General features: G+C 39.3%; 1 protein-coding gene across 1 annotated transcript; it reads left to right on the top strand.

Moving 5' to 3' along the window:
• The first annotated feature begins 6911 nt into the window (after positions 1 to 6911).
• On the top strand, positions 6912 to 13161 carry LOC116171651 (O-acyltransferase like protein-like). The gene is made up of 12 exons (XM_031488616.1): positions 6912 to 7122; positions 7170 to 7330; positions 11008 to 11183; positions 11228 to 11304; positions 11357 to 11553; positions 11603 to 11763; positions 11813 to 11984; positions 12032 to 12225; positions 12273 to 12405; positions 12456 to 12639; positions 12689 to 12831; positions 12879 to 13161. The coding sequence occupies exons 1-12, from the start codon at positions 6912 to 6914 to the stop codon at positions 12999 to 13001; spliced, it is 1932 nt and encodes a 643-aa protein (XP_031344476.1). The 3' UTR covers positions 13002 to 13161.
• The last annotated feature ends 1001 nt before the right edge of the window (positions 13162 to 14162 follow it).

The following is a 14162-nucleotide window of genomic DNA, read 5'->3' as shown; positions in this document are numbered from 1 at the left end:
CAGTTATCAATTAGCAGCAGTTCGAAATGGATTTTATGATCGACTTGGTTACTGTCTTGCAGTTAATGGTGACTTATTCGAACATTTATTGTAAATTGTTATATTAGGAAACCGTTTTTAGTAATTTGGTCTTTCTTTATGTTGAATTCGCTGTTCTAAATATAATACTTTTTGATAGAATTTGGTTTGTTTTATAGCAGACATTCCATGGCATAACGGATATTGACGTAGTTTTTGTATTATAAAATTCCATGGCATCACAGATTATTGAAAAAGATGCGGTTTTTATTTTTCCAATTTTCCGTCTTTATTATGCAAAAAATTGAAAACTAATACGGTTGATTGACGTAAAAAATTTGTTTCTACAAAAAACCTTAATACATTTTTTCTCTAAAATAATTTGGGGAGCCAATAATGGCATGTTATGAATTTTACATTGAATTCCCTATGATGCGTGACGCAAGTCACCACCCTGTATACAGGGCCGTAACTAGATATGACCGCGCCTTTGCGCCCCCTCCCCCCCTCCAAATCTGCGCGTGGGGGTATTAAATACCACCCAACAAAACCGCAAGGACCTTCCGGCCCTTCTCCGAAAATTTTCTAAAGTCCTACGCTTGAAGCTTTTTGATCCGAGAATTTCGCTTCTTTAAAACATGGAGAAAAGATGCATATGGCGGGTATAATTCAAAATCGTTTACCCCAACATCCGGAGTGCCCCAAGGATCTAACCTGGGTCCATTTATATTTTTAGTATTCATTAACGACTTACCAAATTTCATTTCTGCTAGAAAATTGATTTACGCCGATGACATGAAAATATTTAAAAAGATAAATAATATACATGACTGTCAGATTCTCCAGAACGATTTAAATGTTATATATGATTGGTGTGAAAATAACAAACTACACCTAAACATTACTAAATGTAAAGTGGTGTCATACTCACGAAAAAATCAACCTCTTCGTTATACATATACAATAGCCAACGAAACGTTAAATAGAGTCACCATGGTCAAAGATTTAGGCGTCACTTTTGATAATATGTTAACGTTTGCGTTTCATATTAATGACATGGTAAATAAAGCAATGAAAGTAGCGGGGAATGTTATACGCGTCAGCGCGGAATTTTCCAGCATCGCAACAATTAAATCTCTCTACACAACATTGGTTCGACCTAAACTGGAATACGGAGCAATCATATGGAGTCCACTGTACAAAAAGTACGAAAATGACATCGAACATGTGCAGAGGAGAATTATTAAATATATGTGTTTCCGCAAGGATGGTCACTACCCGGAAAGAGGCTACCCCCAGGCAATTATGCTAGAAAACTTTGATCTTGTCCCGCTAGTAGTTAGGAGAAGGCGAATGGCTGTTACTTATCTATATAAGCTTGTGCACAACCTAACTGACTGCAATTTGCTACATAACTCGATAAAATTTTATATACCACGTCCCTCATCTAGGAATAAAATCACATTTCAATTGCCAAGATGTAGAACTAATATCAGACAAAGCTCACCGATTTATACAATGTGTTATCACTATAATGATATTTCAAGTCATGTAGATATTTTTCACACTCCATTACCTATCATTCTTAATTATATTACTTAGTTATTATTTTTTTTTTACGAGTTAGTTACTTCATTAATTTTTACTCTCTCACTTATAATTTTGTCCTATTCTAGGGTTTTGTATTACACCTGTTTGGACAATAAAGATTATTATAAAGATAAAGATTATTATTACAAAATACAGTGTGTCCAAGATAAGAATGAACATCATGGACACATCGGAAACCATAAGAAGTACACAGTCGGTGAAATTAGAAGAGTTTAGGGCTTAATAAAACGATGTTTTAAACATGCGGAAATTCCGATCAGTTCCGAAGATATTTTAAAAAACCAAAAGTAACTTTTTAAGCTCACCATTTTACAAAATTTTCGCTGCGACGTTTCGTCTTTGAGAAACCATCATCAAATTAATATTTTTATATGGACCGGAAAAAAGTGTGGTACAATATGTCATTTAGAAGAACAAATTATTTTGACATTTTGTCAAGGCCTGCTAAACCAAAAATGTTAAAAATTTAGTAACAAGCCATTTTTCTGAGCTAAATAATAAATCATTTTTAACATTTTACTGTAGTAAAATGTTAAAAATTTAGTAACAAGCCATTTTTCTGAGCTAAATAATAAATAATTTTTAACATTTTACTGTAGTAGGCGTTGACAAAATATCAAAATAATTCATTGATGGTTCCTTTAAATGATATAGGTGATAAAGAATCTTATTGTGCCATACATCGTTGTTGATGGTTTCTCAAAGACGCCAATTGTAAAAAGAAATTTTTTCATGGCCAATTTTGCGCCTCCCCGTAGCTGCGCCCTTGGCGGGCGCCCATCTCGCCACCGCCTAGGTACGGAAATGGTGAGTTGCCCTAGGCCTCAATCTGCCAACTCCTAGGGTTGATCCAAGACGCTCGATCGATAGATGCCCCTAGTGCTCGCGGTTGGTGCTTATATAGGTAGCCGCCGCCAATCCCTAGTATAGTAGGCTCCGCTTAATGAGTAAGGGTAACAGTTCCCCCCCCCCCCCCCCGCTTCGAAGGATTCGGCGGCTGGTGGTTGGACGTGACTGGCTGCGCCGTGTTAGCTTCCTGTGCTGGCCGGATTCGTTGCGGTATGTTGTAGTGGCCGGATGTTCTTTTGTGGCGTGGTGCGAGATGGCGGTTCTTGGTCGGGTGTTCCTCGATCTGGCGGTGGCGGTTCCCGTGTTGCCTCTCTACGATTGGGTGCTGGTCGTAGGTCATGGATATAAACCTTCACCTGTTCTCTGTCTCGCTGGATGAAATATGAGTTTGTACCTGCGTTGGCGATTACTCTATATGGCCCCTTCCATTTTCGCTGAAATTCTCCCGTTGCGAGGTCTCGCGATCTCTCCATTACTTCGTCCCCTGCTTGGAACGGCACCCTGGTTGGTCCGAAGATCGCGTACCTGGATCGGTAGCGGTGCTGGTTGCGGTGGACTGTCCGGATCCCTTCCTTGCGTTCTTCACCTTGGCCGATGCGCCATATGTTCAAGTTGTCTTACCTTCACCCCTGCAAATCCATATTCATTTCAAATTACATCCTTACCTTTCCATGTCTGTACATATTAGAAGTTTTAGTTTTTGTTAAGACCAATTTAGATATTTTCAGGGATATTTTCAATCGTCTGAACTTTAATCATCAATGCAACACACGGTATGGTCATAATCTGCAATATAAAACACATAATCTGGAAAAGTATAAAAAAATCCTGTGTATATTGGAGCTGTGCTGTATAATAAACTTAGTTTACAATTAAAAAGTATAGATAAGATATATACATTTAAAGCTGAATTAAAGAAAATATTATTAAGTCACGCATATTACTCTGTAAATGAATATTTAAGTAACTGAATGTAAATACGCTAGACTGTAGGACTTGTCTTATATCATAATATGATCGTTTAGACAAAAAACATATTATTATATTATATTATATTATATATATTATATTATATTATAATACTTATATTATTATATTAATATTATAATACTTTCTTAATTAACCTGGTTCCGCCTCTCCACTGGGTTGGCTTGGGGGTGGAAGATAGGTGTCGTCCAATGGTAGCACCCCCAGTGTCGGAGTGCGGCATCCCAGGTGACGGAGATGAATTGTGGGCCATTGTCGGAAACTATCGCCCTTGGGAACCCGTATCGCCCGAATACTTCATTCTCCAGCCGATTGACTACAGAGAGGGAAAGCTTCTACCCACATGCTGTATAGGTCCGTCACTACCAGTATGAACCGATTTCCCAGATGTGAGGTGGTATATGGTCCCATTAGGTCGACGTAAATCACCTCCCACGGACGACTGGGTTGGCGTGGTCGGACAGTGGCTTCCTGAATGGATCCTCGCTTTGCGACGGTGCATACCCAACAGTTCCGCACGTAGTTTCTTCTTCCATTTTCGGCCAGTGGTAGTGGGCGTTTATGGCACGTTCTGTTTCTTCCGCTCCTGGGTGGCCTGCTGTTGATGAATCGTGGTACGCGTGCGGGACTGCTTCTTTCATGTCGAGGGGTACTACCTGAAGATCTCCGTGGTTGGATTTGCGGTAGAGATATCCGTCGTGGGAAGTGTAGTTCTGGAAGAAACGGTTTTGGGCGGGGTCCGCGGGCCTGTTGTCCTGGATTAGGTTCCACGTAGTTATCAAATTGCCAGCGTGTGGATTGTTTCTCTGGCTTTGCTTCACGCGGTCGGCAAGCTCTGCCACTTCGATGTTGGCGAGGAATGGTGGTCCTGTGTCGTCCCTGTCTGCTGGTGCGGTAGGCGGGGGTAGGAGGCGACTGATGTCTTCTTCGGTATTTTCTTCCACGACTCGGTCTGTGGGGTTCCTCGACAGATAGTCGGGGAGTTAGTTTTCCTTGCCGGGGCAATGTATCACGTCGAAGGAGAATTCTTGAAGTCTCAGGGCTCATCTGGTAAGTTTACTCTTGTCGTCCTTCGTTCGGTCTAACCAAAGGAGCGCTCAACTGTCCGTTTTGAGTGAGAACTTTCTGTCCTCCAGGTATGGGTGGTATCGCTTGACCGCCCAAACGACCGCCAGGCACTGTTGTTCATTCACATGATACTTGCTCTGTGCTCCGTTTAGTTTTGCGCTCGCGTAACTTATGATGTTGCGCTGGTTGGGGTGGGGCTCCTGGTAGAGTACGGCTGCGATGCCTTTGCTACTGGCGTCAGTTTGTAAGATGAACTGCAGCTTGAAGTCCGGACGGCACAGCTTAAGGGGTTGGCTGATGGCGTCTTTCAGTTGAGCGAATGCTTGGGCGGCTGCTTCGGTCCATCGGTACGGCATGTTCTTCCGCAATAGGTCGTCGAGGAGGCCTTGCATTTCTGCGCATCGCGGGACATAGTCTCTCGGATCCCATTAGTCAGTCCCTGGAAACTACGCAGCTGCTTCTTTGTTTTAGGCGCTTCGGCGGTGCGGATGACCTCGACGTGCTCTCGTAGCGGTTTGTTGCCGTCTGCTTCAATGGTGTGACCAAGGTATTGAATGGATTGTACCCCAAAGCGGCATTTCTCTACCGATAGTCGTAGCCTGTGGTGCTGCAATCTCTCTAGCACTAGATGGAGGTGGTGGAGATGCGAGTACACAATGATGTCGTCTAGGTAGACCATTGCGAATTTGTGTACATATCTTGTGTCATCAGCTTTTGAAATGTTGCTGGCGCATTCTTCAGACCGAAGGGCATCATTCTGAATTGATAGGTGGCTCCGTCAGGTGTCGTGAAGGCGGTTAAATGTTTGGACGCATCATCCAGTGGTACTTGCCAGTATCCCGAAGTCGGAAATTAACTAAATTCCGAGTTTAAAGTTGGAATTTAGTTAAATTAGCTTAAATAGCTCCAATCATTTACAGGCTCCTTTGGAATATATCCACATCTTAAGTTTGAATTCTGCAATGCGGGCTGCCCGTCCAATCATCATTAATTATTTCAAAAATTAAATCAATATTATTCAAACGAGTTTTTTAATTTTTGCAAAACAAATACGTCGTCGGTTTGCTTATTGCTGAATGTTTACGGCAATTTACAATTTTGCGGTGAGGATAACGTAAATGTCTGTCAAACAAGCGCGAATAAACAAAATTGCGCGCCGATACGATAGACAACAAGTTAAAAAGTAATCGTAAACGATTTACATAAAGCGCATTTCCACTTGCATTCATTTCCTATTTGCAAGATGCAACTTTTGTTAAAATTGTAAAAATCCGGCCACAAATATGAAAGATAGCTTGCACATGTGCAATCCATTTTTGACGTGATACTTCAATTTCAGTTTATAAGAAGAGTTTCTTTTCAATCTTTTTCTAAATAAAAAAGTTGGAACTGCGCATGCGCAAACCTAAATTTTGAAGCTAACGTTAGATTTTCCTTTGTTCCAAGTGGCTATGTATCAAATTTCATCTAAATCCCTCCATAAATAAGAAAGTTGGCACTGCGCATGCGCAAAACCAAATTTTGAAATTGGCGTTAAATTTGCTTTTATTCCAAGTGGCTATGTATCAAATTTCATTTAAATGCTTTTATAATTAAAAAAGTTTGCAATTCGGTTTATAAATGGTCGAGATGCGAAAAGGGCACTGTGAATTTTAAATATATTCGACTCAAATTTTGGCATTGCGTATTATATGGCTAAGGCTATGCCCATATTGAATTTCATGCAATTCAGTTCATAACTAACGGAGATGTAAAAGCGATCGGACATTTCTAAACAAAGTTATCGTTCACACGGACAGATAGAAGGACAGACAAACAAAGGAACAGACGGGCAGACCAACAGGCAGACGACAGACAGCAATGCAAAATTATAAACGATCTCTAGGAGCGCTAATAAACGGCAAAAGTGTAAAATTATGAAACAAGTAAAAAACAGTTTTTTGTTTTTTTTACAATAATTTTTTTGTAAGCGGTACAGAAAAAATTCCTTCCTTGGTGCAAGACTCGACACCATAACGAACCAAATAGCGAAAAAAGTAGAACAATACCTCTTAAGATAAAGAACTAGTAGCGTCGCAAAACAAGCGGACGGACGGACGGACGGACGGACAAAGTGGCCACAATAGCGCATTTTTTTTTATTTTTGTGGAAATGCGCTAAAAATATGTGTAAAAGTAAGAAACGTTATCGTTTATTCAACCGTATCATTTTTACCTTCAAAGTGTCCTTATATTATGTAAATTTATAAACCAACAAAGTTGAAATTTACTCATTATGTAAATTTGTTAACCAATTACGTAAAGATGTTAATGATAATTAATTATCGTTAAGTTAGGTATATACTGTTTAACGAGTGAGGTAAGTTAGATAGGCGAGAAATGCTGTTTGAATACGTATCCGTGGTGATATTTGTGAGCGGTCTGTTAAATTCGAAAGTGAGCGGTGAACCATTGGGTTACTTGCAATACGTTCTGGATATTCTGGCTGATGTGGTTCTGAATGAGACAAATGGAATTGGTATTAACTGTAGACGTCATCTGGACTACTATCAAACAGGATTGGAGACAAATCGATTTTGGGCCCTTCAAAGTAAGTGCGATCACTGGTTACACGCGTGGGAACAATTCAAATTTTAGTGTTCGACGCCACAAGCAAGCTACCATCGGGAATTGGAACAGGAAATACAGCCGACTTGGGTTCGTTTGAGGAGTGCATCGAAGTAAATCAACGGATAGATTCCTCAGATTCTTTCCGAGGACGATACTGTTTTGGGGAGACGAGTATGAATTTAAAGGAGGTGGGTTTAGAAAAGAATGCACATGTTGCTTGTGAATTTCAATATCGGCGTCTTGAAACTTCGCAGTCTCTTTGAATTACTGTGAAGTTGCTTCGATATTGAGATTAATTGAAGCACATTGGTGGGATTAGACCGCCATTTTGCTTATTTACAGTAGCTAAAAGTAATCATTATTGTAGTCTTTACGGCTGTAAAAGTAAATACACTTGCAAAAATTTCATTTCACCCAAACCAATAAGTAGTATTCTTTGCCCAAACATAGTTCTCCAAAACTACGCCCGTCGAACATTCGAATTTAGAGCTCTACCAGAATCCGGTTCAGCAAATATGCACAATAAGTAATCTAAAGTATCACTCCACAAATAAAAGTTCGGAACTCAGGTAGTAAATGAATGAGAAAATCTATAACCGAAAGAGAGTTGCCTAACTCCAAAGTATGCTAAGGCAGTCAAATAACGGGTTGAGTGCCAAACCGCAAAGGCGTTAGAGGGTTAGTAGTGCAGCAGAGAGAGCCGCGAAATCGTTCAAAAAATTTTTTCGGAGTAGAAAGAATTGGGACCCACACCATGTTGTTCAGAAATGTTTGAACCTTCAGAATCCCGCTTTACGACATTTTCCCGTGGTCTTGACAAAAGTTATAGGCCGCTAAAGTTGAAATTTACTCATTTTCGCGCGCGCGACTAGACCACCGAAAGTATTTATTTTCTCAGCAACTAAGCGATATACATCAATCATTCCTTTTGTAAAATGAAAGTACATTTATAGCAGAATCTAAAGCATTCAATTTACCTACCTTGTTATGCACAGTTTTTAGAAAAATGACCGTCAACTTCCAAAATTCGTGTAGCAGATGAAAAGTGTGCACTTTGAACTCTCATAACTTTTTATTTCACGATATCGATTTCCAATATTTATAGCTCATTCGATGCTCCAAAGCATTGTGATTATTTTATTTTCTATAACATGACCGTGAATTTTTCATAATAAAAAAGTTACGGTCATTTAAGTAAAAACCTACCGACCTCGCCGAGTCGGTAATCGCGAGTGAGACGGAGAGGGAAGGATAGTCAGCAGCGTTCGCTAAACAAGGAGCGATGCGTAAGAGATTTTACTTTACTAAGAAATTTCTCTCCGAATACCAAAACTAGCTATTTAGGCCGTTTAGTTTACAAATGCATTCCGCCAAGTTGCATTGTAAAATCTCAAACAATTCATTAACTTCATGTATCTCAGTTCTTTGGTGAAATATATAGGTACAATAGGTACCTTTCCCTGTAAATTTTGGGGGTTACTCCACATCAGGTATCTCTTGTGCTGTGCTGTATATTGCAAGATCAGCAGTAACAACGGTATGATTTTGTCCCAAAGATTCAGGCTTGTTTTTTGATTTCACTAGACGATGGTTAGGATGGTATTGTAGCTCGCTGGTGGAGAATTCAAAAACGGCATAGGTATATTATATTGAATGGTAGATACCGGAACTTACTTAGGAGGATTATCAGCAGGTACTTAGGCTGTTAAAGTCAGTTATCTGGTCGTTATCTAGTGATAGGTAAACCTGGTGGTCAATCATTTCTAGACATGCCGTCTGCATGATCTCGAATTTAAACTTAACTTAAATAATTTAAATATGTAGTCATCTCAATAGTTTCAAAACTTTTATAAGTTTATTTTTTCCCCCCGGTTCTTTTGAAATGTGTTAAATTCAACTTTCAACTTTTAATGTAATAATTCAACCCTCCGGTTGGTTGTCTTAACAAGGCTTGATAATAATTCGTTTTGAAACTTAGGACAACCTTTCCGTTTTAACCACCCTTCAGGTTTTTTCACTTGGCTTCGGCCAGTTAATAATTAAAAAACAACATGTTCGTCTTATTCGTCTTCAACGTTTGTAACTTACCGTTTTCCTGTTAAATTTTCACATCGCCTGATGATGGCAGTACGCCCGAAACTATAGTCGTAGTAAAATCCCTTACGCATCGCTCCTTGTTTAGCGAACGCTGCTGACTATCCTTCCCTCTCCGTCTCACTCGCGATTACCGACTCGGCGAGGTCGGTAGGTTTTTACTTAAATGACCGTAACTTTTTTATTATGAAAAATTCACGGTAATGTTATAGAAAATAAAATAATCACAATGCTTTGGAGCATCGAATGAGCTATAAATATTGGAAATCGATATCGTGAAATAAAAAGTTATGAGAGTTCAAAGTGCGCACTTTTCATCTGCTACACGAATTTTGGAAGTTGACGGTCATTTTTCTAAAAACTGTGCATAACAAGGTAGGTAAATTGAATGCTTTAGATTCTGATATAAATGTACTTTCATTTTACAAAAGGAATTATTGATGTATATCGCTTAGTTGCTGAGAAAATAAATACTTTCGGTGGTCTAGTCGCGCGCGCGAAAATGAGTAAATTTCAACTTTAGCGGCCTATAACTTTTGTCAGAACCACGGGAAAATGTCGTAAAGCGAGATTCTGAAGGTTCAAACATTTCTGAACAAAGTGGTGTGGGTCCCAATTCTTTCTACTCCGAAAAAAAAAACTATCTCAAATAAGCGAGTTAGCGCCGGCTCTCCGCTGCACTATAGGGCTAACCACTCTCATAATAGTATATAATAGTATAATTTAGCTATTGGTGTTTTTTGTACTCAAATTATAATTGTTTCCCACGCACTGTAATTATCACTTTTAATTGCGCGGTAGTTCACCGTCATTGTTAACTTGGTACTTGGTGGTAAGTACTTTTGAGTGATTCAGTAAGTCTCACTTTATGAGCTTGGCTCTCAACAAAATGGCCCCGCTTCTAAACAAGTCTGCACCAGTACAATCAACATGCGATCTCAATGCATCGAGCGCTCAAAACCGTTTCCCGCATTCACTTCCATTCCACTGATCACCTCTGCAACGTGCGTCCTTTAACTTACTACAATCTCATGATAGAAACAACGTTACAAATACAATACATTCTGCAGAGGCACCTCTAAATAGCATTATGCGGGTCACCACACCACACCACATTATCACAACCCACTCGTATTCAACCCAAACGCAAAAACCTAAACAGCACCACTAGCTCACAAAATACTGTAATATCTCCACCAAAAACCCAAGCAACCACACAAATACAACCTCAAGAACAAAGAAACACCATAAATACAAGTAAGGCAACATGTACCACAAAGACAGGTCCACTGAATAAAGTTACACGTCCTAGCACAGTTAAAAAACACAAAACTCCTTCTTCACATAAACACACCACGTTATCACAACCCACTCGTATACAACCCAAACGCAAAGCCAAAGAAACACTTACACAATAAACTCTATTTAATAAAAGTACAGAAATTATTATAATGATATTTTTGTTTTGTTTTCTTCTTTCCTGATAGCGTTGACTATTGTGGCCATTAATAGCTATGTTGGTAAGTATGAATTACATACTATCCCTAGATTTCCAATGTGAGTGTGCGAATATTTATTTTATTTTTTAATTTTTATTTTTCTTTAGAACCCTACATAACTTCACTAGACACAGACACAGACACTAATCGTTACTTGATTTTAATCCGTGCGATTAGTTAACCAGGCTAGACCTGAGTTCTCACAAGAAACACCGACAATAATAATAATGTGGTCTTTCCTTTAGTAGAACAACTTAAGTACTTTGTTACAGATAAATGCGACAATAACACTGAAACTGGCAAGTTGCTTACCAGACAGCTGTTCCACTGGCGATGCGTCTACAATATACAAGTATTTCGGACTCAATTTTTCGTTCCCAGAAAATTTGTGCCAAGCACTCGTTGATCGAGAAAAGCTGCGGTTTGGGTTATCGGAATATTGTGGAGTGTAAGTGTTTTGAAACTTTAATCTCATTCAGCGTCCATTTCCAGGGTATTTTTCGGAATATTCGCGCTGATGATTGCTGCTTCCACAACTTACGACATCTACTTGTACGCAACTGAATCTCGTAAGCTGCAACGGTATGCGCCACCTGGTTAACATGAAATTCTCACTTGCAGAAATCAAGCATCAGGCACTTGTCGCGTTTTCCATTCTTAAAAATGGCAAAAAACTGATCGCCATCGAAAACAATGCCAAACAAATAACTTGCATGAACGGAATTCGAGTTATCAGCACTATGTGGATCATCCTAAACCACAGATATTTCATACAATTATCCTACTTTCCTCTGTGGAATAACTTCTACAAGGAAACCGTAAGAGTATTGGAGTTGACGCCGTTTTCTGTAATTTCTTTAATTTCAGTGGACGCTCAGTGCAGGAAATATGTTTGTGATAAATGCACCAATGGCAGTTGACACCTTCTTTGTACTATCAGGAAGTCTTGTAAGCTACGTTTACCTCTGCTCCGCCGAGAAAAGCACCTCGTTTCATATTTTCAAGTTCTACCTCCACCGGTTTTTGAGGTGCTTACGTAATGCTAATAAAAACTGCTTACGACATGCAGTTTTTCAGATTAACTCCCGTTTTAGTCGCCGTAATCGTTTTCATAGTCACATTGCTCAGACAATTCGCAACGGTCCCTCTCTGGTCGAGCATGATTCACTCAAAACTGATTGAGGGTTGCGAAAAGTATTGGTGGAAGACGCTGTTGTATATTCAAAATTATGATCGAACGCCTTCAATGGTACGCACCTTTAGTGTTTTTATTAACTGCTACAATAATGAATTCAGTGTCTCCCTCACGGTTGGTACTTGAGCAGCGATATGCAGTTGTATGTAGTTTCTCCAATCTTTCTGCTTGCGTTATCCAGATGGCCAAAACGTACCATTTATGGAATCGTCGCGCTCATTGTTTGTAATATAGTTGGATGCTTTTTGCTAGGTTGGTTTTTTGAGATTAGTGGTATATCGCAGGGAAATGTAAGGTAAGTAGGGTTTGATTCGTTACATTGAGACCATGTTGGATCTCTAGCTTTGAAAGGCTGATGTTATTCGTCTGGATGTATTATTTTCCCGCCTATACAAGAGCAGCACCATGGTTGATAGGAATTATACTGGGCTACCACCTATACTTGTCCAAAAAGAAGAAGTATGAGCTGTCTACGGTATGTGATTCAATTCATTCATGCTAAACGATGGGACAGATGAGTTTTAGAAAATTGTGGCAAGTTTGTGGATTCTCAGCTTGATGGTCATGTGCGCAATTGTATTTGGGGGGCACGATCTGATTACTTCAGAATATCGTAGGGTGTTAAACGCAATTTACATAGCTTTGGTCCGCCCGGCCTGGGCCTTAGCTGTAGCCGCCGTGATTTTTACATGTGCCAATGGTTACGCAGGTAATGCTGAAGATGTTGTAACCACAAACCCAGTAGACCACCATTTCAGGTCCAGTAAATTGGTTCCTTTCGTTGCCCATATTTGAAGTGCTATCGCGTTTTACTTACACACTTTACGTTGTACATTACATCGTCATTTTTGTTCTAACAAGTCAAATGAGGACAACTGTGCTGTTTAGCAACTTGGAGGCGGTGTGTACTCCACAGTAATTTCGTCTTAGTAAGTTGAACTGTTACAGATGCACCAGTTTTGGGGCGACTTTGCGTTTACGTTTTTCGTCGCGACGCTTGTAACTTTAGCGTTTGAGCTACCCATGATCGAAATTGAAAAGATCATATTTGCAAAGAAGAAAAATGTATGATGGTGGGTCAAAGCGGCCTTAATTTTGTTTTTAGTTGAGTCTGGAGGACAGTAAAAATACGGAAGCCGATCCTAGTATAATCTTAATAAGGTAGCAAATATAATTTCCCAGTACTGGGAAGAGGCTAAGATTAGTGTGTGACTATTATAGAAACTATTTAGTGAACATTTACTTCAGTAGCTGCTTACTGATTAGGTAATAACTTAATAAATGGTTAAGGGAATTAGAGAATTATGTTTATCTTGCTTCATTGAATTCTAAACATACGGATGCTAAACGGGGACTTCGATGGGGAGATGATGTGTAAGTAAAATGGCAACAATTACGAAGGAACTTTCTCAAACGGTTTGTAATGTTCCTAGGGGTCTATCAAACCGACACGGAAAACGTTGATTTACCCTATACTTACCGTTGGGAATTCTGGCAAAAAACTACAAGCAACCTTTCAAGTCAAAACGAGAGACGTTTCGCGGCACTTTTGAATTTGGATATCAGTCGGCTCGATATGGATGACACAATGACTCCTACGTTATGTAATCGGTTTTTTATGTATTGGGACGTGCGACATAATCAGGAAGGAAATTAAATAAAAGACAGAATTTTTGTGCGTAAGAAATTACAAGAACAAATAAATATATTACACACACACCCTACCATGCCAGGGAAACCTTCTACGGGACTAAAACCCTGGCATAGGCCACACAAATACATGAAATAAATCCAAAATACACATAAATAAAACATCTCAAATTGTTGTATGATAAAAATCAGATAATCCGATCAAATGCAATTAAACAAGTTCATAAAAACAAAATACACAAGACATCATAAATCCAATGGAAAACATGATAAATCAATTCAGTACAAAAACACATCAAAATACCAGTACGATCAATTGAGATAACACAACTCCTAAAATAATAAATTGCATGTACATAGGAAACATGTAAATGGTGTGGCTCTACTCCAGCCTTCCGTTAACATAATTTAATTATCTTCTATCTTTTGGCGCATTCATTCAAAACTTCAAACAATAATAATAATAATAATAATAATAATAAAACCCCTGTGGGTTCGGGGATAGAATAGGCCCACTCTCGCCCTAGAGATCGTAAAAGGCGATCAATGGGCACTAAAGGTGACCAGTCCAACCACCTTTAG

Source organism: Photinus pyralis, unplaced genomic scaffold (assembly GCF_008802855.1).
Source record: "Photinus pyralis isolate 1611_PpyrPB1 unplaced genomic scaffold, Ppyr1.3 Ppyr1.4_LG5, whole genome shotgun sequence".
NCBI lineage: Eukaryota > Metazoa > Arthropoda > Insecta > Coleoptera > Lampyridae > Photinus > Photinus pyralis.
The sequence above is the reverse complement of the archived record's forward strand: the minus strand, read 5'-3'. Positions and strand labels throughout refer to the sequence as shown.

Excerpts from the sequence above, each read along its gene's own strand:
- LOC116171651 (XM_031488616.1), top strand. The coding sequence starts at position 6,912 with ATGCTGTTTGAATACGTATCCGTGGTGATATTTGTGAGCGGTCTGTTA. Across the intron at positions 7,123-7,169 it reads TCGATTTTGGGCCCTTCAAA|TGTTCGACGCCACAAGCAAG; the intron begins GTAAGTGCGATC and ends TTCAAATTTTAG. Across the intron at positions 7,331-11,007 it reads CGAGTATGAATTTAAAGGAG|ATAAATGCGACAATAACACT; the intron begins GTGGGTTTAGAA and ends ACTTTGTTACAG.